This window comes from Lolium perenne, chromosome 5 (genome assembly GCF_019359855.2).
Source record: "Lolium perenne isolate Kyuss_39 chromosome 5, Kyuss_2.0, whole genome shotgun sequence".
Classification (NCBI taxonomy): Eukaryota; Viridiplantae; Streptophyta; class Magnoliopsida; order Poales; family Poaceae; genus Lolium; species Lolium perenne.
This window is the reverse complement of record NC_067248.2, coordinates 1138016-1165334: the sequence shown is the minus strand read 5'-3', so window position 1 is coordinate 1165334 and position 27319 is coordinate 1138016. Positions and strand designations below refer to the sequence as shown.

At 46.5% G+C, this 27319-nt stretch overlaps 1 protein-coding gene across 5 annotated transcripts in view; it reads right to left on the bottom strand.

Annotated features, from left to right (window-relative positions):
* LOC127319780 (cysteine-rich receptor-like protein kinase 44) overlaps positions 1–27319 on the bottom strand; it is a 115875-nt gene that overhangs the window by 41718 nt on the left and 46838 nt on the right. For 3 of the 5 annotated variants that reach the window (XM_071819697.1, XM_051349761.2, XM_071819698.1), the window contains 4 exons: positions 24010–24064; positions 21778–22164; positions 21544–21681; positions 21253–21410 (listed from right to left, as the gene is read on the bottom strand). In XM_071819697.1, coding sequence (XP_071675798.1) covers positions 21253–21410; positions 21544–21681; positions 21778–22164; positions 24010–24064 — 738 coding nt within the window. Of the gene's footprint in view, positions 1–20466; positions 20925–21032; positions 21102–21252; positions 21411–21543; positions 21682–21777; positions 22165–24009; positions 24065–27319 lie in introns of those variants that run through there. The other 2 variants (XM_051349760.2, XM_071819699.1) reach the window with 2 other exon arrangements.

Here is a 27319-nt window from a genome sequence, read left to right as displayed (position 1 = left end):
GACTCCCACCCAAAGGTGGGATTCCCACCTCCCATGTGGGGGGTGGCCGGCCCCCTATGGTGGAGTCCACTTGGGACTCCACCCCATCTAGGGCTGGCCGGCCATGGAGGTGGAGTCCCTTGTGGACTCCACCTTCCTTGGTGGTTTCTTCCGGACTTTTCTAGAACCTTCTAGAACCTTCCATAGAACCTTCCGCGACATTTTATTTCACATAAAATGACATCCTATATATGAATCTTATTCTCCGGACCATTCCGGAACTCCTCGTGATGTCCGGGATCTCATCCGGGACTCCGAACAAATATTCGAACTCCATTCCATAATTCAAGTGCTACCATTTCAACATCCAACTTTAAGTGTGTCACCCTACGGTTCGAGAACTATGCGGACATGGTTGAGTACTCACTCCGACCAATAACCAATAGCGGGATCTGGAGATCCATAATGGCTCCCACATATTCAACGATGACTTTAGTGATCGAATGAACCATACACATATATTACTAATTCCCTTTGTCTCGCGATATTTTACTTGTCCGAGGTTTGATCTTCGGTATCACTCTATACCTTGTTCAACCTCGTCTCCTGACAAGTACTCTTTACTCGTACCGTGGTATGTGGTCTCTTATGAACTCATTCATATGCTTGCAAGACATTAGACGACATTCCACCGAGAGGGCCCAGAGTATATCTATCCGTCATCGGGATGGACAAATCCCACCGTTGATCCATATGCCTCAACTCATACTTTCCGGATACTTAATCCCACCTTTATAGCCACCCATTTACGCGGTGGTGTTTGGTGTAATCAAAGTACCTTTCCGGTATAAGTGATTTACATGATCTCATGGTCATAAGGACTAGGTAACTATGTATCGAAAGCTTATAGCAAATAACTTAATGACGAGATCTTATGCTACGCTTAATTGGGTGTGTCCATTATATCATTCACACAATGACATAACCTTGTTATTAATAACATCCAATGTTCATGATTATGAAACTAATCATCCATTAATCAACAAGCTAGTTTAAGAGGCATACTAGGGACTTCTTGTTTGTCTACATATCACACATGTACTAATGTTTCGGTTAATACAATTCTAGCATGATATATAAACATTTATCATAAACATAAAGATATAAATAATAACCACTTTATTATTGCCTCTAGGGCATATCTCCTTGATCTCCCACTTGCACTAGAGTCAATAATCTAGATTACATTGTAATATACCTAACACCCATGGCATTCGGTGTTGGTCATGCTTTGCCCTAGGGAGAGCTTTAGTCAACGGATCTGCTACATTCAGATCGGTGTGTACTTTGCAAATCTTTACTTCTCCATCTTCGATGTACTCGCGAATCGAGTGGTAACGCAGCTTGATATGCTTCAGCCTCTTGTGTGACCTTGGCTCTTGTGCATTGGCGATGGCACCCATGTTATCACAGTAAATGATTAATGGGTCCAATGCACTAGGAACCACACCGAGCTCTACAATGAACCTCTTCATCCATACCGCTTCGATGAAGCCTTCCGAAGCCGCTATGTACTACGATTCCGTTGAAGACTTCGCCACCGTGCACCGCTTCGAGCTTGCCTAGCCATCGCAGCACCATTCAATATAAACACGTATCCAGATTGTGACTTAGAGTCATCAGGATCGGTGTTCCAACTTGCATCGGTGTAACCGTTTACAACGAGCTCTTGGTCACCTCCATAACAAAGAAACATATCCTTAGTTCTTTTCAAGTACTTCAGGATATTCTTGACCGCTGTCCAGTTGTTCCATTCCTGGATCACTTTGATATCTGCTAGTCAAACTAACGCATGTGCTATGTCCGGTCTAGTACATAGCATGGCATACATGATAGATCCTACTGCCGAGGCATAGGGGATGTTACACATCCTTTCTCTTTCTTCTCTCGTAGCCGGTCCTTGAGTTTTACTCAATACCTTGCTCGGTCACATAGGTAAGAACCCTTTCTTACTTTCGTCCATTCTAAACTTCTTTAGAATCTTGTCCAGATATGTACTCTGTGATAGCCCTATTAGGCGTCTTGATCTATCTCTATAAATCTTGATGCCTAATATATACGATGCTTCACCAAGGTCTTTCATTGAAAAACTATTATTCAAATAACCCTTAACATCGCTTAATAGTTCTATATCATTCCCGATCAATAATATGTCATCTACATATAATATCAGGAATGCTACAGAGCTCCCACTCACTTTCTTGTAAATACAGGCCTCTCCATGACATCGTATAAACCCGAAGTCTTTGATTACCTTATCAAAGCGTCGGTTCCAACTTCTTGATGCTTGCTTCAGTCCATAGATTGAACGCTGAAGTTTGCATACTTTGTCGGCATTTTTAGGATCGACAAAACCTTTGGGTTGTACCATATACAACTCTTCCTCAATATCTCCAATAAGGAACGAAGTTTTGACATCCATCAGCCAAATCTCATAAACGAAAAATGCAGCTATAGATAACAAAAACCACACACATTTTAGATTCTATACATGTGAGAAAGACTCATCGTAGTCAACTCCTTGAATTTGTCGGAAACCCTTTGCGACAAGTCGAGCTTTATAGACGATAATATTACCATCAAGATCTGTTTTTCTCTTGAAGATCCATTTATTCTCGACAGCCTTTCGGCTATCAGGTAAGTCTACCAAAGTCCATACTTTGTTATCATACATGGATCCCATTTCGGATTTCATGGCTTCTTGCCATTTGTTGGAATCTGGGCTCATCATCGCTTCTTCATACGTCGCAGGGTCCTCATCATTGTTATCTACAATCATGACATTTAGACAAGGATCATACCAATCAGGAGTGGCACGTTCCCTTGTCGATCTGCGAGGTTCAATAGTTTCCTCGTTCGAAGTTTCATGATCATTATCATTAGCTTCCTCTGTTGCCGGTGTAGGCGGTACAGGTACAACTTCCGGTACTGCGCTACTCTGATCAACGAGTATAGATTCATCAATCTTATCGAGTTCTACTTTTCTTCCAGTCACTTCTTTAGTGAGAAATTCTTTCTCAAGAAAGGTTCCGTTCTTAGCAACAAAGATTTTGCCTTCGGATTTGTGATAGAAAGTGTACCCTATAGTTTCCTTAGGGTATCCTATGAAGATGCATTTCTCCGCTTTGGGTTCTAGCTTGTCCGGTTGTAACTTCTTTACATAGGCTTCACAACCCCAAACTTTCAGGAACGACAGTTTAGGTTTCTTATTAAACCATAATTCATACGGTGTCGTTTCTACGGATTTTGATGGTGCTCTATTTAAAGTGAATGCGGCTGTCTCTAATGCATAACTCCAAAATGATAACGGCAAATCAGTAAGAGACATCATACTACGAACCATATCTAAGAGAGTTCGATTACGACGTTCGGACACACCGTTTCGTTGAGGTGTTCCCGGCGGTGTCAATTGTGAAAGTATTCCGCATTTCTTTAAATGCATGCCAAACTCATAACTCAGATATTCACCTCCACGATCAGATCGTAGAAATTTGATCTTCTTGTTACGTTGATTTTCTACTTCACTTTGAAATTCCTTAAACTTCTCGAAAGTTTCGGATTTATGTTTCATGAAATAGATATACCCATATCTACTCAGATCATCTGTGAAGGTTAGAACATAACGATAACCACCGCGCGATGCTACGCTCATTGGTCCACATACATCTGTATGTATGATTTCCAATAAGTCATGCTCGCTCCATCATACCGTAAAATGGAGTCTTTGTCATTTTACCCATTAGACATGCTTCGCATCTATCAAGTGACTCAAAGTCAAGTGATTCAAGTAATCCATCAGTATGGAGTTTCTTCATGCGTTTCACTCCAATATGACCAAGACGACAAAGTGCCACATATAAGTAGAATTATCATTAAGTTTAATTCGCTTAGCATCAATGTTATGTATATGCGTATCACTACTATCGAGATCTAATAGAAATAAGCCATTCTTTTGTGGTGCTCGACCATAAAAGATATTATTCATAAAAATAGAACAACCATTATTCTCAGACTTGAATGAATAACCGTCTTGCATTAAACAAGATCCAGATATAATGTTCATGCTCAACGCAGGTACATAATAGCAATTATTTAGGCTTAAAACTAATCCCGAAGGTAGATGTAGAGGAAGTGTGCCGACTGCGATCACATTGACCTTGGATCCGTTTCCAACGCGCATCGTCACTTCATCTTTCACAGTTTGTCGTTTATTCTTTAGTTCCTGTTTCGAGTTACAAATATGAGCAACCGAACCAAGATCAAATACCTGTGTACTAGAACGAGAACCAGTGAAATGAACATCTATAACATGTATATCAAATATACCTTCTTTCTTCTTCTTGACAAGGCCGCTCTTCAGATCAGCCGATACTTGGAGCAATTACGCTTCCAGTTGTCCCTTCTCCTTGCGAATAGCACTCAGCATCGGGCTTAGGGCCGTTCTTAGGTTTCATAGGAGGCGTGGCAGCTTTCTTGCCACCCTTCTTGAATTTTCCCTTAGACTTGCCCTGTTTCTTGAAACCGGTGGTCTTGTTGACCATCAACACTTGGTTCTCTTTGTTTATCTCAATCTAAGCATTTTTTAGCATGCCAAAAAGTTCAGGTAACTCCTTGTTCATGTTCTGCATATTGTAGTTCATCACAAAGTTCTTGTAACTTGGTGGCGTGATTGAAGGACACGATTAATCCCAGTCCGTTAGGAATCACTATTCCCAAGTCATCGAGTTTCTTCGCATGCCCGGTCATGGCGAGCATGTGCTCACTAACGGAGCTGCCTTCTTCCATCATACACCAAGAAATGTTTCGATGCTTCATAGCATTCCATCGCCGCATGAGTCTCGAATATAGCTTTCAGCTCATTCATCAACTCATGAGGATCATGGTGCTCAAAACGTTTTTGAAGATCGGATTCCTGCATCGCACAGGATGGCACACCGAACTTGAGAGTACCGAGTTTTCCGAGTCGCGTAAAACAGCTTTTACTTCATCGGATTCATCTTCTGGCAGGAGGGTCACCTAGCGGTGCATCAAGCACAAATTGCAGATTTCCGCCGAGAGGAAGATCCTCACATGACGGAACCAATGGTGAAGTTGCTACCGTTGCTCTTAAGTTTCTCTTTCTCTAGGAACTGATTAAAATTGATTGGGGATGCCATCTCTACAACATATATTTGCAATAGTTTAGACTAAGTTTATGACAAATTGAGTTCAAATTTTAATTCAACATAATTAAAAACCTAAGTGAACTCCCACTCAAAACAATATCCCTCGCATTGTCTTAGTGATCACACGAACCAAATCCACCGCACCTAAACCCGATCATCACGAGAAAAGGTGTGATTTCAATGGCGAACACTCAAAGTGTTCATCATATCAACCATATGATTCATGCTCTACCTTTCGGTATCACGTGTTCCGAGACCATGTCTGTACATGCTAGGCTCGTCAAGGCCACCTTAGTATCCGCATGTGCAAAACTGTCTTGCACCCGTTATATGTACTTATTGAATCTATCACACCCGATCATCACGAGGTGCTTCGAAACGACAAGACTTGGCAACGGTGCTACTAAGGATGAACACTTTATTATCTTGAGATTTTAGTGAGGGATCATCTTATAATGCTACCGTCGCGATCTAAGCAAAATAAGATGCATAAAAAGGATTAACATCACATGCAGTTCATATGTGATATGATATGGCCCTTTTGTTCTTGCGCCTTGATCTTCATCTCCAAAGCACGGATATGATCTCCATCATCTTCGGGCATGATCTCCATCATCGTCGGCGTAGCGTCAAGGTCAATGGCGCCGTCTTCATGATTGTCCTCCATGTAGCAACTATTACAACTACTTTGAAATACTACTCAACATGAAATTTAAAGACAACCATAAGGCTCCTGCCGGTTGCCACAATACAATAATGATCATCTCATACATATTCATCATCACATTATGGCCATATCACATCACCAAACCCTGCAAAAACAAGTTAGACGTCTCTAATTTGGTTTGCATATTTTACGTGGTTTAGGGTTTTCGAGAGAGATCTAATCTACCTACGAACATGAACCACAACGTTGATACTAATGTTTTCAATAGAAGAGTAAATTGAATCTTTACTATAGTAGGAGAGACAGACACCCGCAAAGCCTCTTATGCAATACAAGTTGCATGTCGAACGAGGAACAAGTCTCATGAACGCGGTCATGTAAAGTTAGTCCGAGCCGCTTCATCCCACTATGCCATAAAGATGCAAAGTACTCAAACTAAAGATAACAAGAGCATCAACGCCCACAAACCATTGTGTTCTACTCGTGCAACCATCTATGCATAGACACGGCTCTGATACCACTGTAGGATAACGTTGCATAGAAAACAAAAAATTTTCCTACGGCGAACACGCAATCCAAGCCAAGATGCAATCTAGAAGACGGTAGCAACGAGGGGGTATCGAGTCTCACCCTTGAAGAGATTCCAAAGCCTACAAGAGGAGGCTCTTGTTGCTGCGGTAGACGATCACTTGCCGCTTGCAAAAGCGCGTAGAAGATCTTGATCACGGTGCCACAATCGGGCAGCACCTCCGTACTCGGACACACGTTCTCTTGTTGATGAAGACCACGTCGACCTCCCCGTTCCGGCGGGCAGCGAAGTAGTAGCTCCTCTTGAATCCGACAGCACGACGGCGTGGTGTCGGTGGCGGTGTAGAAGTCCGGCGGAGCTTCGCTAAGCTATGCGGGCAATATGGAGGAGAGGAGCTTGGCTAGGGTTTGGGAGGGGTGGCCGGCCACTCTATGGGAGGCGGCCAGCTTGTGGTCTTGGGGTGGCCGGCCCCCTCCCTTGGCCCCTCATTATATAGGTGGATCCCAAGTGTTGGTGTCCAAGTCTTCGAATAAGACCCGAAACCAAAACCTTCCATAGGAGGGGGAAACCTAGCCCAACTAGGACTCCCACCCAAAGGTGGGATTCCCACCTCCCATGTGGGGGTTGCCCGGCCCCTATGGTGGAGTCCACTTGGGACTCCACCCCATCTAGGGCTGGCCGGCCATGGAGGTGGAGTCCCTTGTGGACTCCACCTTCCTTGGTGGTTTCTTCCGGACTTTTCTAGAACCTTCTAGAACCTTCCATAGAACCTTCCGCGACATTTTATTTCACATAAAATGACATCCTATATATGAATCTTATTCTCCGGACCATTCCGGAACTCCTCGTGATGTCCGGGATCTCATCCGGACTCCGAACAAATATTCGAACTCCATTCCATAATTCAAGTGCTACCATTTCAACATCCAACTTTAAGTGTGTCACCCTACGGTTCGAGAACTATGCGGACATGGTTGAGTACTCACTCCGACCAATAACCAATAGCGGGATCTGGAGATCCATAATGGCTCCCACATATTCAACGATGACTTTAGTGATCGAATGAACCATACACATATATTACCAATTCCCTTTGTCTCGCGATATTTTACTTGTCCGAGGTTTGATCTTCGGTATCACTCTATACCTTGTTCAACCTCGTCTCCTGACAAGTACTCTTTACTCGTACCGTGGTATGTGGTCTCTTATGAACTCATTCATATGCTTGCAAGACATTAGACGACATTCCACCGAGAGGGCCCAGAGTATATCTATCCGTCATCGGGATGGACAAATCCCACTGTTGATCCATATGCCTCAACTCATACTTTCCGGATACTTAATCCCACCTTTATAGCCACCCATTTACGCAGTGGTGTTTGGTGTAATCAAAGTACCTTTCCGGTATAAGTGATTTACATGATCTCATGGTCATAAGGACTAGGTAACTATGTATCGAAAGCTTATAGCAAATAACTTAATGACGAGATCTTATGCTACGCTTAATTGGGTGTGTCCATTATATCATTCACACAATGACATAACCTTGTTATTAATAACATCCAATGTTCATGATTATGAAACTAATCATCCATTAATCAACAAGCTAGTTTAAGAGGCATACTAGGGACTTCTTGTTTGTCTACATATCACACATGTACTAATGTTTCGGTTAATACAATTCTAGCATGATATATAAACATTTATCATAAACATAAAGATATAAATAATAACCACTTTATTATTGCCTCTAGGGCATATCTCCTTCAGTACCGTGCGACCAGCAGCCACAGGGGACGAATCTATGTGGATACTATGTTTGCGAGTACATTCGCATGTTAACCACTGAGAAGAACGATAATAGATTCAACGTAAGCAATAACATTCACAACTTTAATTTATTATCGTCAATATTTCGTTATCAAGATTGATATAGTCATATTCATCTCATTTTCCTATATAGGTCGAGTTCATGCGGGAGAAGCTCCAACCACGCGAACACCTACTAGGAATTGCGGAGGAAGTGGCGGGACTTTTGATGAGAGAAATTATAGACGACAAAGGCAGATTTAGTCCAAATAGCAAATGGTCATGATCCCCGTGTAATAGTTTGAATAGACGACGGGCTCTAGTCCCGGTAGTCGTGAGCTCCATGTATATGTAAGGAGTCTACGAATAGACTTTTGCTTCGAATATTTGTTTGCTCGATCTATATATAATGCATGAATGTGTACAGCTTCTGTAGTAGCGCTCAAATATATGAAAATTTTATTTTGAAATGAAAAAATGAAATAAAAGGGGGCGGTGGCGGGAGGGGGGTGGCTGCACCCCTCAAACCCTAAAGGAGGAGCGTCCTGCGCGCGCCACGTAGAGGGCCTACCACCCGCGACAAAAGGGGCTGTCCCCTGCGCGCCCCGCGCCTGCCACGTGGTGGACCTTATGTCGCGGGTGGTAAGCGACCTGCGACAAAAGGTTGGACCTTTTGTCGCGCCTCCGTTGTCGCGGCTGGCCGCCCGCGACAAAAGGGTCTTACGACTCGCGATATTAGGCCTGTTTTCTACTAGTGGTACCATCCCACGACTTGTCTGGCACCATCATCTTCCCCAGCTACTCCTCGCCTGCAAAGATAACAACGGGAGAGATCCTTGCGCTGTGTAACATGAATCAATTGCAAACAGATTCGGGAGGCGTAATGTTTTGCCACTGCCAGATCGATCTCTCCTCAATTCTCAATCACCAGTACACGACGTACCGGCCGCCGATCTGCATGTCCCGTGCCGGTTGCCCGTAGAAGTTAGTTGCCATCCAGTACATCTTGCCCCACGTCACGAACTCACAAATGTGATCGTGCCAGACAATTGTGATCAACTTCTACTGGCCACGCCGATTGCAATCTGCTTATCTGCACCAGCATAGCCCTTGTCGGCGCCTTGCATCACGAGTAAGCCTTAACCGCGAGGATCACCTCCGGAGTTCACCGTCTCCACAAACCCGCGCACATCCGCGCCAGCCTTAGCCACGGTCACGTCGAACCTGAGCAGACCTGGTGGCGTGCCGACTCCCGTCGTGCCCATCATGGAGCTAGCGTTGGCTCGTCTTGGGGTGCCATGGACGTGACCCAAGCTCATGCCACAAGGCATGGTCAGCTTGCGCCGCCGACCTGCACGCGTGGTCTCGGGGGACGTACGGACTGCGGAAGCAGGCCATCCTCGCCTGCACCGCCATTGTCGCCGAATCGAGAGCTTAGTACTCGTGCGGAAAACCTCATAAATTGATTTCGCCGAGATCTGTTATCGATTCTCCGCCGAGAGCTATTTGGGCTGGAAACCTAATTAATCGATCCTTTTTATGGTGCGATTTGTGACGAGTTGATTAGGGACGGGACGCCGGGCACATATTTAGAAACATGATGCAGGCAAGACCTGGCTAGCTAGGCAGTTGTAGTACGGATGGAACTCTGTACGTGGGCTACACGGACATGAGTTTTGGAACGGACGGACGAAAAACATGATAACGGACGAAACTAAACGGACCAAACCAAGGAAACGCTTCGTACTTTATTATTAGGTATAGATATAGAGGTATAGATGTACAGAGAAAGGGGAAATAAAAAAAAGGGGAGAAGCTTCTCGGCTGTGTGAGCTGCAACCTGAGTTCCCCTCTTCTTGAATCCAAATCCATCCACTAATTGTTGTGATTTGAGTGTATGAGAGTATGGATTTCAACATGGTATCAGAGCAATCGTGCTTGGTGGTGGCATCCGGCCTGTGAGGAGCAGCGGTAGTGGCGCCGGCGACCGTGGAGTTGCGACACCGGCGGCAGGAGTTACAGGCTGCGTGGGAGGTCGCAAGGAGGGTGGTCCAGAAGGAGCATCGTCACGTCGTTGCAGGGAGACGAAGGCAGAAGTGGAAGGAGAGGTGTTGGCTGTGGCGCCGTCGGTCGAGGGGCGAGCCGAGGTGACTGAGGTGGCTGCTACACGGCGGAGGACAAGGTTGCCTTATTGCTTGATTGGGAATTTGGGATTGTGTTTCTGCTCGACAGACACATCGTTAGTTCTGGAGATTATTCGTTCTGTTGTTGTCCATCTTGAATGAGTGTTGTGTGTGCACGTAGAGTGTTTGAGGAAATATCCATGAAGACTGATTCATCTTCTAGAGGATGCAGTGTGTGGTACTGCGACTATTGTGGAAGACATGGTCATTTGAAGGCTTTCTGCTGGGATCTTTATAGCTTGTATAATGATAATGGATGCAGCAGCATGGTGAATCATAATCAGCAACAAGAAAGTATAAAGGAAAGGGATGGTTGCTTCAGGTCAGGTTGTCCTAGACGTTGGGCTCATGAGTACCCATACTTTGACAAAGGTAGAGATGATGAGTACTTTCAGTATGGAACTGGCTGTAGTATGATGTACAAAGAAAGGACAAAGAAAAGAGCACATATGTCTGTTAGCAATGGAGCATCACACACCGTGAAGGTTCAGATGACAGTTGACGAGTTGCAGGAATGTCACAGATTTAAAGAAATAAACAGTAGGCATATACCAACCACAGAGATGTCTGTAGTGTCAGCTGATGTCTGCAGTAATAGTTCACATCTTGCAAAGCATAAATATAACTGTACTGCTGCACAATGGCTAATTGATTCAGGGTCATCCAACCACATGGCTAATTCTTACAATGTATTTGTTGGTTATTCAGGGAAACAAAAAGGTTATAAATGTTGGTGTCCATCCGAGAGAAGAATGTTTGTGAGTATGGATGTGGTGTTCCGTGAAAATGAACCTTATTATGGTGAACCAGTTGATTTAACTGGTGTATTTCCTAATTTGTTTTTTGATGATGCTTCAGATGCACATATGGAGACAGGGGGAGGAAAGGCAGAAGAATACAATGATGCTGCTTCAAGAGGTGTGATAATTGGTGTGATACAGAGTGATAATGTACAAGATGGTCGAGGAGTATAAGTGGATCAGGAACAGGGGGAGGAAGCATTGATATCATCCGACACACATCAACAAGAACAAGAACCTGAACCTCAACATCAACAAGAACCTGAACCTGAACCTCAGGTTCCTAATCCAGTCCAAGAACCGACTGTTGCATCCGAAAGTCCAGGTTCATCCTCTTCTAACACTAACAATTCCTTTCGATGGTATGATGATTTGGATGTGCCAATTCCATTGAGGAAACCATCTCGGACCACTGCTAGGAAACTACCAAGTAAACTAGATGTTTATAAAATGTCCAATTATGTTTCATACTCTTCTGTTGGTCCTAAATATGGATCATTCATCGCAGCACTAGATTCTGCAATACCCATTCCACACAATTGGCAGGAGGCAAAAAAACACCCTAAATGGGGAGCAGCAATGCTAGAAGAAATGGCCGCGTTGGATAAAAACAACACTTGGGTTCTTACTGACCTACCCCCAAATAAAAAGGTGGTGGGATGCAAGTGGGTATTCACAATAAAGCATACTCCAGAGGGTAAAATTGAGAGGTATAAAGCCAGGTTAGTGGCTAAAGGGTATAGTCAAACCTATGGTGTGGACTATGATGAAACATTTGCTCCAGTTGCAAAAATGAATACTATCAGGACAATTATCTCAATAGCTGCAAATAAAAAATGGAACTTATATCAAATGGATGTCAAAAATGCTTTCTTGCATGGAGACTTAGAAGAAGAGGTCTACATGGATATACCTCCTGGTTTTAATAGTATTGAAACAAGGGGGAAGGTATGTAGGTTGAGGAAGTCTTTATATGGACTCAAACAGTCACCTAGAGCATGGTTTGGGAGATTTAGAAATGAAGTTTGTTCAATGGGGTATAAACAAAGTAATGCAGATCATACTCTATTCTTTAAACATAGAGGCGAGCACATTACAATCCTTGTGGTGTATGTGGATGATATTGTGATCACAGGTAATGACAATGAAGAAATAGCATGATTAAAGAAGATGCTAGCCAAATCATTTGAAGTCAAGGATCTGGGGCATCTACACTACTTCCTGGGTATCGAAGTGGCCTATGGAGCAAAAGGTATATTTCTATCTCAGAGGAGATATGTGTTAGAATTATTGGCTGAAACTGGGATGTTGGAATGTAGATCAGCACCTACTCCCGTTGAGCAGAATTTAAAAATTATGGAAGTAGCAGGAGGTCCAGTAGACAAGCATCAATATCAAAGGTTAGTTGGTCAATTAATATACTTGTCACATACTAGACCAGATATAGCTTATGGTGTAAGCGTTGTGAGCCGATATATGCATGATCCTCGGTCTGGTCATTTAGATGTAGTGCATAGAATCCTTAGATATTTGAAGGGTTGCCCTGGTAAAGGAATTATGTTTGGAAATCATGGGCACTTGAAAGTTGAAGGCTTTGTTGATGCTGATTGGGCTAGGTGTGTTGATGATAGAAGGTCTACCTCAGGTCAATGTATGTTTGTTGGAGGTAATCTGGTTAGCTGGAGAAGTAAAAAGCAGAGTGTGGTGGCTCGATCAACAGCAGAGGCGGAATTCAGATCCATGGCATCTGGTTTGTGTGAACTAATATGGTTGAAACTATTATTAAGCGAACTTAAGCTGTACGGCAGCGAACCTCTCAAGCTTCATTGTGATAATCAAGCTGCCATCAACCTTGTGCATAATCCGGTCCATCATGACAGAACCAAGCACATTGGAATAGATCGACATTTCATAAAAGAGAAGGTTGATGAAGGTGCCCTAGTAATCAGCTTTGTTAAATCTCATGAACAACTTGCTGATGTATTAACGAAAGGAGTTAGTGTGGTGTCTTTTATAACCCTGTGTAACAAGATGGGGCTAATCGACATATTTGCCCCATCTTGAGGGGGAGTGTTGAGGAGGTGATTAGTAATGCTAGTTAATTAGGAAACAATAGAAGGGCTGTTGTGTAAAATGGTGTCGCCTGTAGTTGTATATTTACAGAGAAAGGGGAAATAAAAAAAAGGGGAGAAGTTTCTCGGCTGTGTGAGCTGCAACCTGAGTTCCCCTCTTCTTGAATCCAAATCCATCCACTAATTGTTGTGATTTGAGTGTATGAGAGTATGGATTTCAACAGCAACCATGTCGGTGGAGGCAACCGGTGCAGCAGCATCACGGTGGAGAGAAGTAGACGTCGCTGGCCGGCGAGGACACCGCCACGGCGGGGGACGTTGTGGATGCGGCGGCACATGTCTGCCTCCGCCTCTGCCTTGGAGGCGCGCAAACCGACTGAGCTCAACAATCCCATCCTTTCCGCACTGCTGTTTTAGGTGTGCTTGCATTGATTACTCGCAGTTAATTAGGGCAGTTTAAGATTATGAACAAGATACGGTTTCACTCCAGAATTTTCCGGGAATAAGTATCCTAAGTACAGGGAGAGATGCAATCATGCAAAGGGCATCCAGAAGCAAAACAAGAGACTTTGAGGTAGTCACACACATGCACGTAGGATACAAACCAAAGACCAGATCTGAAATCTGGGAAGCGACAGTTTGGTTGCCGCAGAAATCTTGAAAAAAAGAAGAAGTCCGTATTTGCTTGAGAAACTAGAAGGAATCTGGGAGGATGAAAGAAGCATGGATCAAAACAGGTTGTAGGCAGGAGATGGATGAATGGGAAGAGAACGAACCTGATGAAGATGGCTGCAGGAAGAAACAATGGTTTGTCAACGCACATGGGAGCTGAATGAGCCGAACGGTGCTGGGCTAAGAAGGAAGGAATCGAGCCTCGTCACACGGCCGGCCGGTTGTTGAGGTATGAAACCGGATTAATTAACACCCTGTGTACCGCGTTCTGCGCAGCATACATGCTGTACATCTTACTTTGGCGTGTTTCCGATCACTTGTTTTTGTTGACAAACTTTATTGAGGTTAATTCTGCATCTTGTTCTTGGACGAAGGTGCATGTGACCTGATTCTGAAATTTGAGTCCTGGAGCTATGTTCAGGCGCGATCCTGGGCTCCCGGCATCCCCAGCAACCCATTTGAATTCCTCATGTGGCATTAACACTGGAAAGTAATTGGCTAACCTCAATAAAGTTTTTTTTTTAACAAAACTAACCTCAATAAAGTTTGTCGTCCCGTAACGGTGATGTTTGGTTTCGGTACGTTTTCGTTGGGTTTATTTGCTACTCCAAAGGGCTTTGCCACTGTCGACGTGGTACTGCAGCAAGCGGCCCTGCGGGCTACATCGCCGGACCCAAGCACTTCGATGTCGCTGATCTGTTCACCGACGTCATCCTCCTTCCGTTCCGCGTGGTGTCCGAAAGGTCGACGGTCCTTCGCCGACGTGGTACGGTTCCGGCCCTTGTCGATGGCGGGGGTTCCGCCGAGGGGTCCGGCCTCGGATCCTCCTCTGTCGCAAGGACATCCTCGTCCTAGCGCCGCTATGTTTGCATTTGATCCTCCTCTGTCGCAAGGACATCCTTGGATCCTCCTCTGTCGCAAGGACATCCTCGTCCTAGCGCCGCTATGTTTGAGCACTTTCTTGTTAAAAGTTTTCCATTTGAATTAGTATTTAGAAGTAATCAAGGTTTGGAAAACGATTATATTTGAAATATTCTAACATTTCCGAGCACTTTTCATTTTAAAAGTTTTTCCATTGAATTAGTATTTCAAATTTATGAAGGCTTTTAAAAGTATATATTTGAAATATTCAAACATTTCTGAACACTTTTCATATTAAAAGTTTTTCCATTAGAATTAGCATTTAAAAGTTATGAAGATTTTAAAAAGATTATATTTGAAAGTGGGCCTGGCCTATGTAAACTAAGCCGAGCCCATCGTGGTAATACTGCCCGAGAAGAACGGAATACACAAGAATTTGTCTCACCTCGCTATTGCTATTTCAGTACGACCGTGACCAGCTCAACTATGCCCGTCTGCAGATTTATCTGGCAGAGCTTGCTGGGTTAGGTAAAGAGCGGCCAGCCGTTTAATCAGCCCTTGATTAAAACCAAGCACATAAATATGTGAGGAATCTAGCTCAGAACTGCTAAACATGTTTTTTTTTTATTTCTAATGCAGGAAGTAATATCGGTGTCAGACTACTTTAAATTTGTATTTTATTTTGAGGTTAAAGAAGGACGCACGCGGACTCGGTTTTTATCCGCGCCGACGCATTTCAAGCTTACATTTGGGTCCCGAATGCATTGGCGTGGACATGTTAGTCAGTTTCGACAAGCCTCTGAGTTGTGGTTTTATCCAAATTCTGACCGATCAGACAAAAACGGACACATTTTATCCGCTTGTGTCGGGTCGCACAAGATGCCCTTAGTAGTGTATCGCATACATAGATGCTATTAGCAAATATTAGAAAATAAAGGGAGTCACTGCCGCACGTCATCCTCACAGCGGAAGACTCGTGCCCACTCCGACATAATTCTCAAACGTCATTTACATAGACATGCTCAAAAGAAAACTTCATGAAAGTATATACAAAGGGTCCAAGTCCTCGAGGCCAAGAAGGCCTGGAGGCGGCTTGCCTGCGCCGGTACTTGTGGGACCATCCGTGCGACCTTCCGTTAATTCTGTATCCCACAATCAAGGCAATTTTCAACCTAAAGCCGTTCGAGATGCCCTAAAGCCTAGAGATGTTTTATGGTACCCTCAAATAAATATCAGCCATCCATTTTAGTCTATCCAAAGGCCTACAACAATTCATACTACTGCTAAAAACATGAGAGGTATGATCCATACCACTGGCAAATTTCGGCACCCCAGCTAAAGAGGGTGTAGACGGGCCTGGCCCAAAAGCCAAAGAGAGTTGAACTAAGTGCTGTCCTTTGGAGAAAAAAACGTTCAAGATTATTACTCCGTTCTGATGATAAGATCATATCGTCCATCCCCTCTTAGTTGCTGCTAGGCGTCAGTTTATAGTAGTCAAGTTTTTAGCCGATTTTTAGCGGAACTGATTTTGACAAAATTTCTGTTACTAATCAGCTTAGGAAAAATTATGTTTGGATTAGTCGCTCGCGGCTCCTATGATTCTTTGTCGCCCCCGCATGCGCATGGGTTCAGGCTGAAAGTCTGCCACACCTGGACGCTGGCCGTCCAGGCTTCATCAGAGCAGCCTTAGCACTCGTGTGCTCGACGACTGACGTGCAAGCGGAGCTGGCTCGGCTTGTCGCTGCTCTGCGGCCAGTCCGACGCGGCGAGCCCTGGTGCCCGGTCATCGTTGAGCAGGAGAGGTCGTTCGGCACTGGCGATAACGGTGGGAAGAGGAAGTTCGAGCTGTGGATGATCTTTCAGTGCTTCGACATGGCACCGAGCTGAGCGCCATCTTCGCGTCCATGGGCGACGGCCGATGGCGTCGTCGGATGGCAGTGGCGGTTATCTGTTGGACTTCACCGGATTCATCGCGCTAACGGAGAGAGTAGAGTGCAGCCATGAAGCGAACCGAAAGAAGAAGAAATAGTGATGATCCTACGACTCTATGGCGCGCCACCGCAGGACTCTGCTCATACCCGCAGGGTTCGCCTACACAACGGTGACGGTGGCGTTAGAGGCGGCGGCATGTGAATGTTAGATCGATTGCAGCCTCCCACCTTTTTTTTTGTAACTGCAACTTACAGATGTTGGGCTTGGGCCTAAACTCCGCCGTTTAATCTGAGCCGTCAATGTAAATCATACCACACCATTTACCATGAGAGGTAAAAGGTACCGTAAAAGTTGCCAAAGCCTAAACTTCAGCATTTTGCCTTGATGTCAGTATTAATGTATCTTGATTTCAGTATTTTGGTCCATGTTGCCTTGGAAGAACATTTGAGCTCCTTCGCCCAATGATAAAAAAATCTCAAATATCATTTGTATCCAAGAGAAATCAGGGAATGTACAAAAACTGAGAGAACGCGCACATATCCAAGATCACGTATATGCCACAGCAACAATTGCATCAGATTACACGTCGCGGGCAGTCCTTTTAAGTCACCTGAAAAAGGAGTTCCACGCTCGCGGAAGTTCCCAGTGAGATGGAGTAAATTCCACTAACCTAACACATTACACCGACAAGTCCGAAAACCACCACTATTTTTCGAAATTGCAAAAATCTACTGGTATTGCGTTGGTTCGTTGCGACGTGCACGGATTGTCGATTTTAGCCGTGCTAACGATATTTCAGACAATGGGTCCCACTATCAGGGTGGCGTGGCAAGATGGAGACGAACGACTAGGACATATCCAATTTGGGTATTTTTTTTAAATTTTCATGGAACCCACTTATTGGTCCTCTCCCACCTCCAGTCCTCTCCCTCCTCCCATCCCACCTTGCAGGGACAGCGTCGCCGCAGGCCGCGCGCCAACGCCCTGCACTGGAGATGTCCGACGAACTCGCCGCTGGCCTCGCCAACCCCACCTCCATCCCCGATGTTGTTCCGTTGGCAGCGGGTCGCTTCCCATGCCATGCACATCGACAGCCTTGGAGATGCCCTACAAGCTCGTGAACGGCCTCACCACCCCTACCTCCGTCCCCCAATGTCATGCCGCCGACCGCAGGTCGCCACCCATTCCCAACACATCAATGACGCTAGAGATCGATTTTCGCAGGTCAATCTCGCAACAGTGAGGAGGCACGCGACGGCGGGAATCCGCTCATAGGAGGCCTAGGGGCGGTAGCGGCCATATCATTCTTGGCTTCAGATAGATGCAGAGGTGTGGATGGGCGACGCCACCTGCCGGGACGTAGGTGGGGGCAAGGAAGGGCGCTGCCAGTGGCCATGGACGACGCCAGCGGTGGTAAGTTGCGCGTTGCCTGTAGTGCGGGATTAGGAAAGGCGGAAAAAGAAAGGAGATATGAGTTGACTTGTATGTCCCTGACGAATCTACAGAAAACCCCTAAAAGTTAGTTGTTTAACCTTGATCGTCCTCCGCCGTCACATTTCCGGCCACGTCACCCCAGTGGGATCGGTTGTCATATTCCATGTTAAGAAGGTTAAACTGGCGAATCAGTGCACAATGTAATGAATTCTATCAATACCGGTGGATTTTTGCAATTTATATGAATAGTGGTGGTTTTTCGATATTGTCGTTGTAATGTGGCGGTTCTTTGAAATTTACCCCCAGTGAGATGTAATGAACTTGTATTTAGGGGTTTTCGAAGTTAATGGCATGTTGTTTTCATGAAATTGGCATTTTAAGATGGCAACATGTTAACACGGCCAGCCGGAAATATTTTGATATGGATGGCAGTGGATTTATTTTCAGTAGATGCTTTTTTCGATAAAGGGAATATATTAATATCGATAGCTACCAATTACACCCAGCCTCTGCAACAACGCAATACCCTAATGTTAGTACGGATGCACACAGCCAAAAAAGAAAAAGAAAACTAAGAAAAAAAGTCCCGCTACGGAACTCTAGTACGTAGATGCTTGACCGGAGTGATTCAAATTAAGAAGAAACTCACGAGGCAAGCTGGAAATATAAGGTGAAAAGAGAAACTTTCGACCTCGAGATGTAGCGAAGGGCGTTCCATGTTCCATGTTCAACCCTCGAGCCCCTGCGTTGTTCATTATAACATACCCAAATACAGAACACTGAACCCCCTGTACCGGACTGAACGCTGAAGAATACTACTTTCTACAAGGAAAATGATCGTGTTCCCCCGGGGGACGAAGAGTTTCGATCCTCCGTCTTGGCTGCGCGCCGCGTGTCTCGCTGGGGCCCACCGTTTCTCTTATCCTCACACGCGCACCTTCCTCCTCCACTCGTTCGTTCCAGGGAGTCAATCCCTTTTCTCTCTCCAGCTCGCTGCCGCACTAGCAAGCCGCCGCCGCTGGCTGGCGACCGCTGCACGCAACGACCCATGGTCGGCCGCCGCGACCAGCGCCGCCTTGCTCGCCTGCGCGGACTGCCCCCAACCTTTCACGCGCCACCGGCCCGTAGTCGAGCGCCGCCGCCGCCGGCCGGCTGGCCGCCGCCGCCGCAGCAATCCATGGCCGGTCGACGGCGTCGACGCGAGAGGGCCGCGCCACGGAGCTGTGGCCTCTTGCGCTGTCGCGGCCGCACACGCAGGCCTTCCACCTCGCCTGGCTCTCCCTCTTCGCACAGCTTCTTCGCCGCCTTCGCCGCGCCGCCCATCCTCCCTGCGGCTGCGCCCGGCACTCGTGCTCGCTCCGTCCGACGCCTCCGCCGCCGCCGTCGCCTCCCTCGCCGCCGCGCTCGTCGGGCGCCTCGCCATGGGCCCCGCCTGCGACCTCCTCGGCCCGCGCCGCGCGTCCGGGGTCGGCAGCCTCGTCTGCGCGCTCGCCCTCGCGCTGGCCGCCGTGTACGCGTCCTCGCCCGCGGGCTTCGTCGCGCTCCGCTTCTGTGCGGGGCTCTCGCTCTCCAACTTCGTCGCCAACCAGCACTGGATGTCCCGCATCTTCGCGCCCTCCGCCGTCGGCCTCGCCAACCCCGCTGTCCAGATCAGTGCTAGATGGAGGCGAAATCAGTGCTAGAATATAAAGCATATTTTTCGCGAATTTTTGGGAGTTTGCTGCCTTAGGCCTCGGAGGTTGCTACCAGCGAAGGCAGGCTTTGCTACCTGACGTTGCTACTGGCGGAAGCCGGGTTTTGCTACCACAGAGGTCGTTTCTGCTACATTAGGTGTCAGGTGTTGCTGTCTAAGTCGGAAAGTTTTGCTGAATTAGTATTTTTTTTTTGCTACAACTTTTTGTGGTTTTGCTACCATTGTACAATACGGGGTCTCCGGCTATGTCTCTGGCGACTTTCCGTCGATATCTGTTTTTGCTACAATAGTATAATTTTTTTGCTACGAGCTCGCCGGCGAGGTCTCCGGCGAATCTCCGGCGAGCTCAGCCTTTTTATTTGATTTCGTGGCTGAACCGTTTTTTGCTACAATGTAGCAAAAGCGGGTTATTTTTTTGCTGCCGGAAGGTATTTTTTTGCTGCATCCGGTAACAGCAGATCTGACCGTAAAAGATAGCCGATCCAACGGCTGGGGACCCGGGGGCTGGGAAATCAGATCCCCGGGGGACGCCCAGCACTGTCAAATTGGAAGGCGGAAGCGGATGCACCACGCACTCACCGCACAAGGCGCACATACATCAGCCGAGACATGCGAAAGGAACAACGAAAAAGTAAATCATCCAGACAGCAGATTACGGTTGGGCAGTGTTTCCGTTCGCCTTTTGCGACCGTCTTGAGATACATGTTAACACATACGACGCGATATACATGTTCTCTTCTCTGTTTCACGACGCCTCGCACCAATTTGCTGGTAACATTTCTCGGTTCCTTTATTTCGAAGATGATGGTATCCGCTAAAATTACAATGCGCGCTGCAAAAATGTACATGGTGACTGCATTGGCGGAGCGTCGTAGGGGAATTGTCAATTTGTCATCATACAAAACGATCCACCAAGACCAACCAGGATTGTCAATTTGTCATCATACAGTCTACCGTTTCGAGTAAACGTCAAAATCCACAGCTGTCACCTTAGCTAGAAACTGGATCTTTGTGGAAGATCAATCGATTTCCATTATTGCGATTCCTTTCCAACATAGGACGGCAATACTACACACATATGAGCTCCAGTCAGAGAGAGAAAGAGAGATACTACTAGAATCTACAAAATTAAATTATGTGAATAATAACTACAAGATTCGTGGGAGATTAGTTTACCTTTTTGTCATGTTAATGTATCCAAAGTCCACAACATATCCCAAATTAAAGTTAACCCTGTTCTCATACCTGCCAAATTGTAAAGCAAGGTATTCATCCACCGCTGCCACACTTATTTTTACCTTTGATGCGTGGTGTCATTACGAAGGAATGGGAAACGCAGTTGCAATGTTTGCTGAAGTGAAAGATACTGGCTAGCGTAGGGGAATATAAATGTTACCTGTGAGTTGTTGAGTCACAAAAAGCAACAGTGTGGTCCTCTGCCACTGTAAGTAGAATCGGACGACCTAAGGGACCTTCAACCACAGCAATATTGCAGGCATATTCTTGGAGTCCGTTGATAAGTTTGATACATGTCTTTGTCTGCAAATCCCAGATCTGGCAAAAAAAATGGAGCTTGAAGCAACACACCAAAATAATTTACACATGCATCATTAGTAGTACTATATTTTGCTTCTTTTTTCGTGAGCTCTTCATGTGTTGCTATAAAACAATATTGAAGATGTCATACCTGTGCAATCCCCACATACGGACTGTATGTAACCAAATACTGCAAAGCCCCGCCCGGGCAGAAATAATCAAGACCACCAGCAGGTCCTTGATGGCACTCGAATGAGGCGACGGGAGTAGGAGAATCCATGTTCCACATCTGTCAATCTCAAGCATCAGTACGACACTATTAGGGAAATTGATATGGAAACTGCTCTTATACTAAAAAAAAATCTACACCAACTAATTAATGAACCTTTATCGTGGAGTCTTCTGAGTGACTAGCAAAAGTGTTTCCCGCAGTCCGCGGGTTGAACTTGACTCGATACACACGACCCGAGTGTCCTTCGAATGTTCTTATGCACTGCCAGCCAGCCTCCCAGTTCCAAAGTTTGATCAGCCCGTCAAAGGATGCCGAGAGCACTAATGGCTCACTAGGGTGAACCGCCAGGGAAGTGACGTTTGTCGTGTGACCTCTAAAACTCTGCAGCTTATCCACTTTTTCATATGAATAAACGTGGATATATCCTTGAACATCACCGGTCACAAAACACATTAACGGCTCGACGAATTTAGCTCCCCCAATATAGAACTGTCCCGTAAACTCCCAATCACTATTGAGGTGGATTGCCATCACTCTTGTCTACATAAAAATGAAAAATGCTTAATCAGTTCGGTACATGTCCTCTTCCACTGTTCTAAAAGCAACATGGACATTTCTCACTTGCCCAGCTTCTCATAACATCTAAGAGCATCTCCAGTCGCGTCCCCCAAACCGTCCCCCAAACGGCGCCGGATTGAGCGTTTGGGGGACGTGTTTTGTTCGTGCCGCGTTTGGGGGACGTCGCTCCCCAGTCACGTCCCCCAAACAAAATCTCCAAATAAATATTAATGCATGAAAATAAAGGTTTTCATTCAAATTTGATTATATATTACAAAGTTTGAGTGAAAACGGCTACATTTCATCTAAACCCTAGCCTACTGACCGCCCGGCGGTGCGTTCGATGGGCCTGCCCCGTCGTCGCCTCCCCTCCGCCGCAGCTCCTGCTGCGCGCGCCGCCTCTCCATGCGTAGGGCGGTGGCCAGACGCCGCTGCTCCAGCAGGGCGTCATCGCCTGCCCTCCCCTGCTGCGCCGTCTGGAGGGAGAGCTCGACGGCGCGGTGAATCTGCGCCTCTTCGCGGGCACGGGGGGCGTCCTGGAGCTTCTTCTCCGACTCGAAGGACTCGACGAGCGCGCGCTGCTGATCGGCCGTCTCGTCCGGGTGCGGCCCGTCGTCGTCGGACCACTCGAAGTCGTCGTCCTCCTGCTCCGCCTCCTCCTCCTCCGCCTCGACCTCCATCTCCTCCTCCTCTGCCTCGGCCTCCGTCTCCTCCTCCTCCGCCTCGACCTCCGTCTCCTCCCCCTCCTCATCCGACGGCCGAGCAGAACTTGCTTGTCTCTTGTTTGATGTAGTTCCATATTTTTCTGAGGGACTCTTCCGTGCGAGGGCTTGGGATGTGGTAGGGTGGGTGCTGGAAGGGAGCGGGAGTTCCAGGACGCAGCTGGGAACTTACCGAGCTCACCGACGAGGCCGGAGGAGCGACGCCGGTGATCCCCTCTCGCTTGACGAGCATGTAGCCCTCCGCTAAGCTCGGATGGAGGGCTACTTGCGCGACGCCGGCTTTCATCTGCATCTGCCACACCTGCTGGTTGGCGGCCGCAGCAGTCTTCTCCTTCAGGTTCTTGCGCCAGCCGCGACGCTTCGCGGCCTCGACGCTTTTCTCCTCCTTGGAGAGCACCTTCTTTGCCGCCTTTGGCTTTGCCTCCCGGCCGCCGGAGGAGGCCCGCTTTGCTTCCGCCGGAGCTGCAGCCTCCATTGTGGCTATGGTCGTGGCTACGGGGGAGTGTGGGGCGGCGGCGGGTGCGACGGTTTGCTCGGCATCCATGGTGGTGGCTGCGGCGGCGAGGACGTCCATCGCTTCTGGACTGCTCGCGCCGGTCTACTTTGATTTTTCGCGCGGGGAATGGCCACTGGCGGGAATAATATCGGCCTGCCTGGCACTGACGCGCGGGTCCTACGTCTTTTTCGGCAGACACTCGGCGCGACCACGCAGCGTCCGCGGAGACGCAAACCTGATGCATATTTGGGCCAGGTTTACATCGCCGCGTACGGCCCGGTCACTTTGCGTCGCCCCGCTGGAGGAGGGCCCAGACGCATTTCCGGTCACGGTGGACACAACCGGTCGCTCAGCGTCCGTTTGCGTCGCGCCGCTAGAGATGCCCTAACAGCTAACGACCTGAATCGACCCAATCTGTAGGTATAGGCATCCCATACCGTAACCAACCTCGGAAACTCCAGTTAGGTAATAACAATTCGTTTCACTTAGGTCATTAGTCCCATTCTATATTTCTTTGAGTAATTTAATTTAGAATGAAAGATATATGTTATATAATAGTTTTGACATTGCACATTGTGTCGGGAACGACAGAAGGATGATATTGCATACCTGGTTCTGGTGATTCCAAATAGTGACTTCGCCATCGCCATGGCATAGCAATATCCTGTGCGACACATACGGATACTCAAATGTAGAAGTATATATAGCACAAGAGTTTTTAAAGAATTATTCCACAATTAGCTCAGATTATCTAAGAAAGAATTAACTCTTGACTGTGAGTATTATGAAACTTCTTGGCTGTCGAGACTAGAGCATCACATCATTATTACGACGATTTCTCTAGCCTAATAAGACTACATGTTATGTTCTCACAACTTCTCCCCGTACGAGGGTGCATTAGTTGTGTATGATTTTCCGGTAAGGTTTTAAATCACTACTAGGAAAATAGCTATCGCCGGCGCATCATTTTTTGCTACCGCCGACGCACTAGCATACGCCGGTGGGAACAGACCGGTGGTAACTGTTTACCGTCGGCGCACCAGCTGGTGCGCCGGCGGTAACACGAGTTATCGCTGGTGCACCTCCCTAGTGTGCTGGTTGTAATTTTTTTCTAGAAAACAAAAAAGGCCTCGCGGGGACACTTTTACAATCAGCCCCCATGTTCAAAACAGGAAAGCAATCAAGTCCTTTTTTATTTTTTTTAGAGATCTAGATCTTGGGTCCGAGGAGGAGCTCGAGGTGGTGTGGTTGTCGGAGCTCAAGGCCGAGGCGGAGCTCGAGGCCAAGGAGGAGCTCGAGGCCGAGGATGAGGAGCTCGAGGCCGAGTAGGACCTCGAGGCCTAGGAGGAGGAGGAGGAGGAGGAGGCGGCATTGTGGTTCGTGGACCTTGAGGCCAAAGAGGAGGAGGTGGCGTCGGAGGTGTTGTGGTCGCGGAGCTCGAGGCGAAGCATCATGGTAGGCATCATGGTAGGAAGACGAGAAGAGGAAGAATAAAGAGTAGGAAGAGGAAGATGAGAGGAAGATGAGAGGAAGAGGGGAAAATGAGGAAGAGCCGTCTAGATTCAACTTAGATGTTGAAGGCTACCGCAGGCGCACCACTATGCCCGTGCACTGGCGGTAAATTTTTAATTTTTTTGCATTTTTTTCTAAAACCTGAAAATTCTCTGTTTTCCTTTTTGATTTTGAGGAATGTAAAAAATCGCTAAACGGCTGAAGGTCGTATGCATTTTCATATAAATAACATTTTTATCGAAGGTCATATGCAACCAAAAAAACCGTTTTACTGAAACATGATGTTATTTTGCAAAAATAGTTGGAATTCATGTTTGTTAATTTTCATTAAAACTAGATGACATAACACATGAGCATCTCGAAGGATTTTTTTTAATTTCTATCATTTTCTTTTATTTTTCCGATTTTTGCCGGTGGTAATTCTCCGATTTTTGCCTTGGCCCGGACCTGGTCAACCCTTATCCCGGGGTACCAATTTGTTGCTGCACCGACGGTATTTGAGCAACACCGGCGCTCATAAAATACGTGTGCCGGCGGTATTATAGCAACCACAATTGGGGCATGCCGACGGTAGCTCGGGGCCTATAGATGTTTTCCTAGTAGTGAATACCGTGCTATCTCTTCGCTATAGCGGATTTATAACATTTCAGTTAAAGATAAGCAGATTTAGAGTTAAATAGAATCTCTCGATAATAGCTCTCGCTAAATCGCTAAAAATAGCGCTATTTCTCCGCTTTGCCGCCCGCGTACGAGAAAATCGTTCACCGCCTTCGTTTTCATTCACTGCCTTCGTTTGTTCTTTTCTGCGACCGTGTCCGATAGTCCTACAATCTTCTTTTTGGTGCAAGCACTATTTTATTGTCAGCAACTACTTCTCCTCTGACATTCGCGATCCACCACATGGGGGCTAAGATCAACCTCTCGACGCCGCCACTTGGACTACTTCCGCAACATCAGTTAAACCGTTAATTAGGAGCGTGATTGGTTGCTCGCGAGCCCGTTTTCTATATTACACGGAGGAAAATGTTTCCTGCACAACACACTTCTTCTTAAAGCAGGCTAGATACAGTTAAAAGTTAGCCCATTAGTCATGCTCGATTCTACCATTCCTCAGCGTGCAATCTCGAGCCGGTGAAAAAGTGGTGGCAACACGCATAATCTAGATCATTTTAGTCTTTCTCTGATCTGCAAAACGGTGGTTCGATTTGACATAAGCTTTACACAAAAAAGATGCGTCTTGACATTGGGAATCCATTCCCGCGACCGCTTTTTAGTTTCGTCGAGCTTTTGAATGTCTATTCCGTGCTCCTTTTAAAGCTATTTTTGAAGAAATTTGTAAAATTCATCGCATACGTTCGACCGTCTGAATTTTCCTTCGAGGAGTAGCTACGCCTTACCATTTCACACAACTTTCGTGTTCGTAGTTTTCCGTTTTTACATTGGTAAACGAGTCATCTACATCTCCCTAGTACTCTATACAAAGTTGTAGATCTACTCGTCCACGAATGCCAAAACCGAAAACTTTGAACACGAAAGTTGTGTGAAATGGTGAGGCATAGCTACTCCTCGAAGGAAAATTCAAACAGTCGAACGTGTGCGAAACATTTGACAAAATTCGTCCAAAAACTCCAATGGGAACACGAAATAAAGTTTGAAACACAAGACGAAACTACGAACCGATCACATGAAATGGAATCACAATGTTGAGGACGAGGAGTATCTTTTTCATGTAGATTTTATCTCGAATTAATGAATAGTTAGGAAAATTAAGAGAATTAAGATTGAAGAACTAGTTTAGTTAGCCACAACATTCCTCAACGTTCAACTTAACAATCGCATGCCCGTTCATTTCTCTCACGAAGCCGAAATAGAATCGTTAGCAACCAATTGTAGTGGAAAAACTGGCCCAAAGCAAGGGCACGTTTGGTATGTCGCAGGACCTCGAAACAGGCCCCGGAGAGCAGATTTCAACCCATTTGGTTGCTTTCAACACCCCGCGTAACACCTGAATCGGCAGTTTCCCTAGAACTAGCCCCGGAGAGCAAAAACATTAGCCTCGTTTTGTGCGCCCATACGCGTGGTACATGTGGAGAAACGCGGGAGACACGGATTAACTCCCCTACCCACTCCCCTCGCTCCAGTAACCGCTACACTGCCACCCCCTCTTCTGTCCTCACGTCCCATCAACTGCTTTGTCCATGGACGCTCCGTCTCCGCCACCTCTGGCGACGAAGATGAGTCCCTGGCGGGTTGCGTCGAGCGTCGGCGCCATCCGACTGTGAGGCACGCCAATACCAAAGCGCGGCGGTGATGATTGGAGCAGGCGAGGTGTCGGCTATCAGTTGACCCTCACGGGTCACAACGATGCGGTCTCGTGCGCTGACATGGGCGTCGACGGCCACCATGG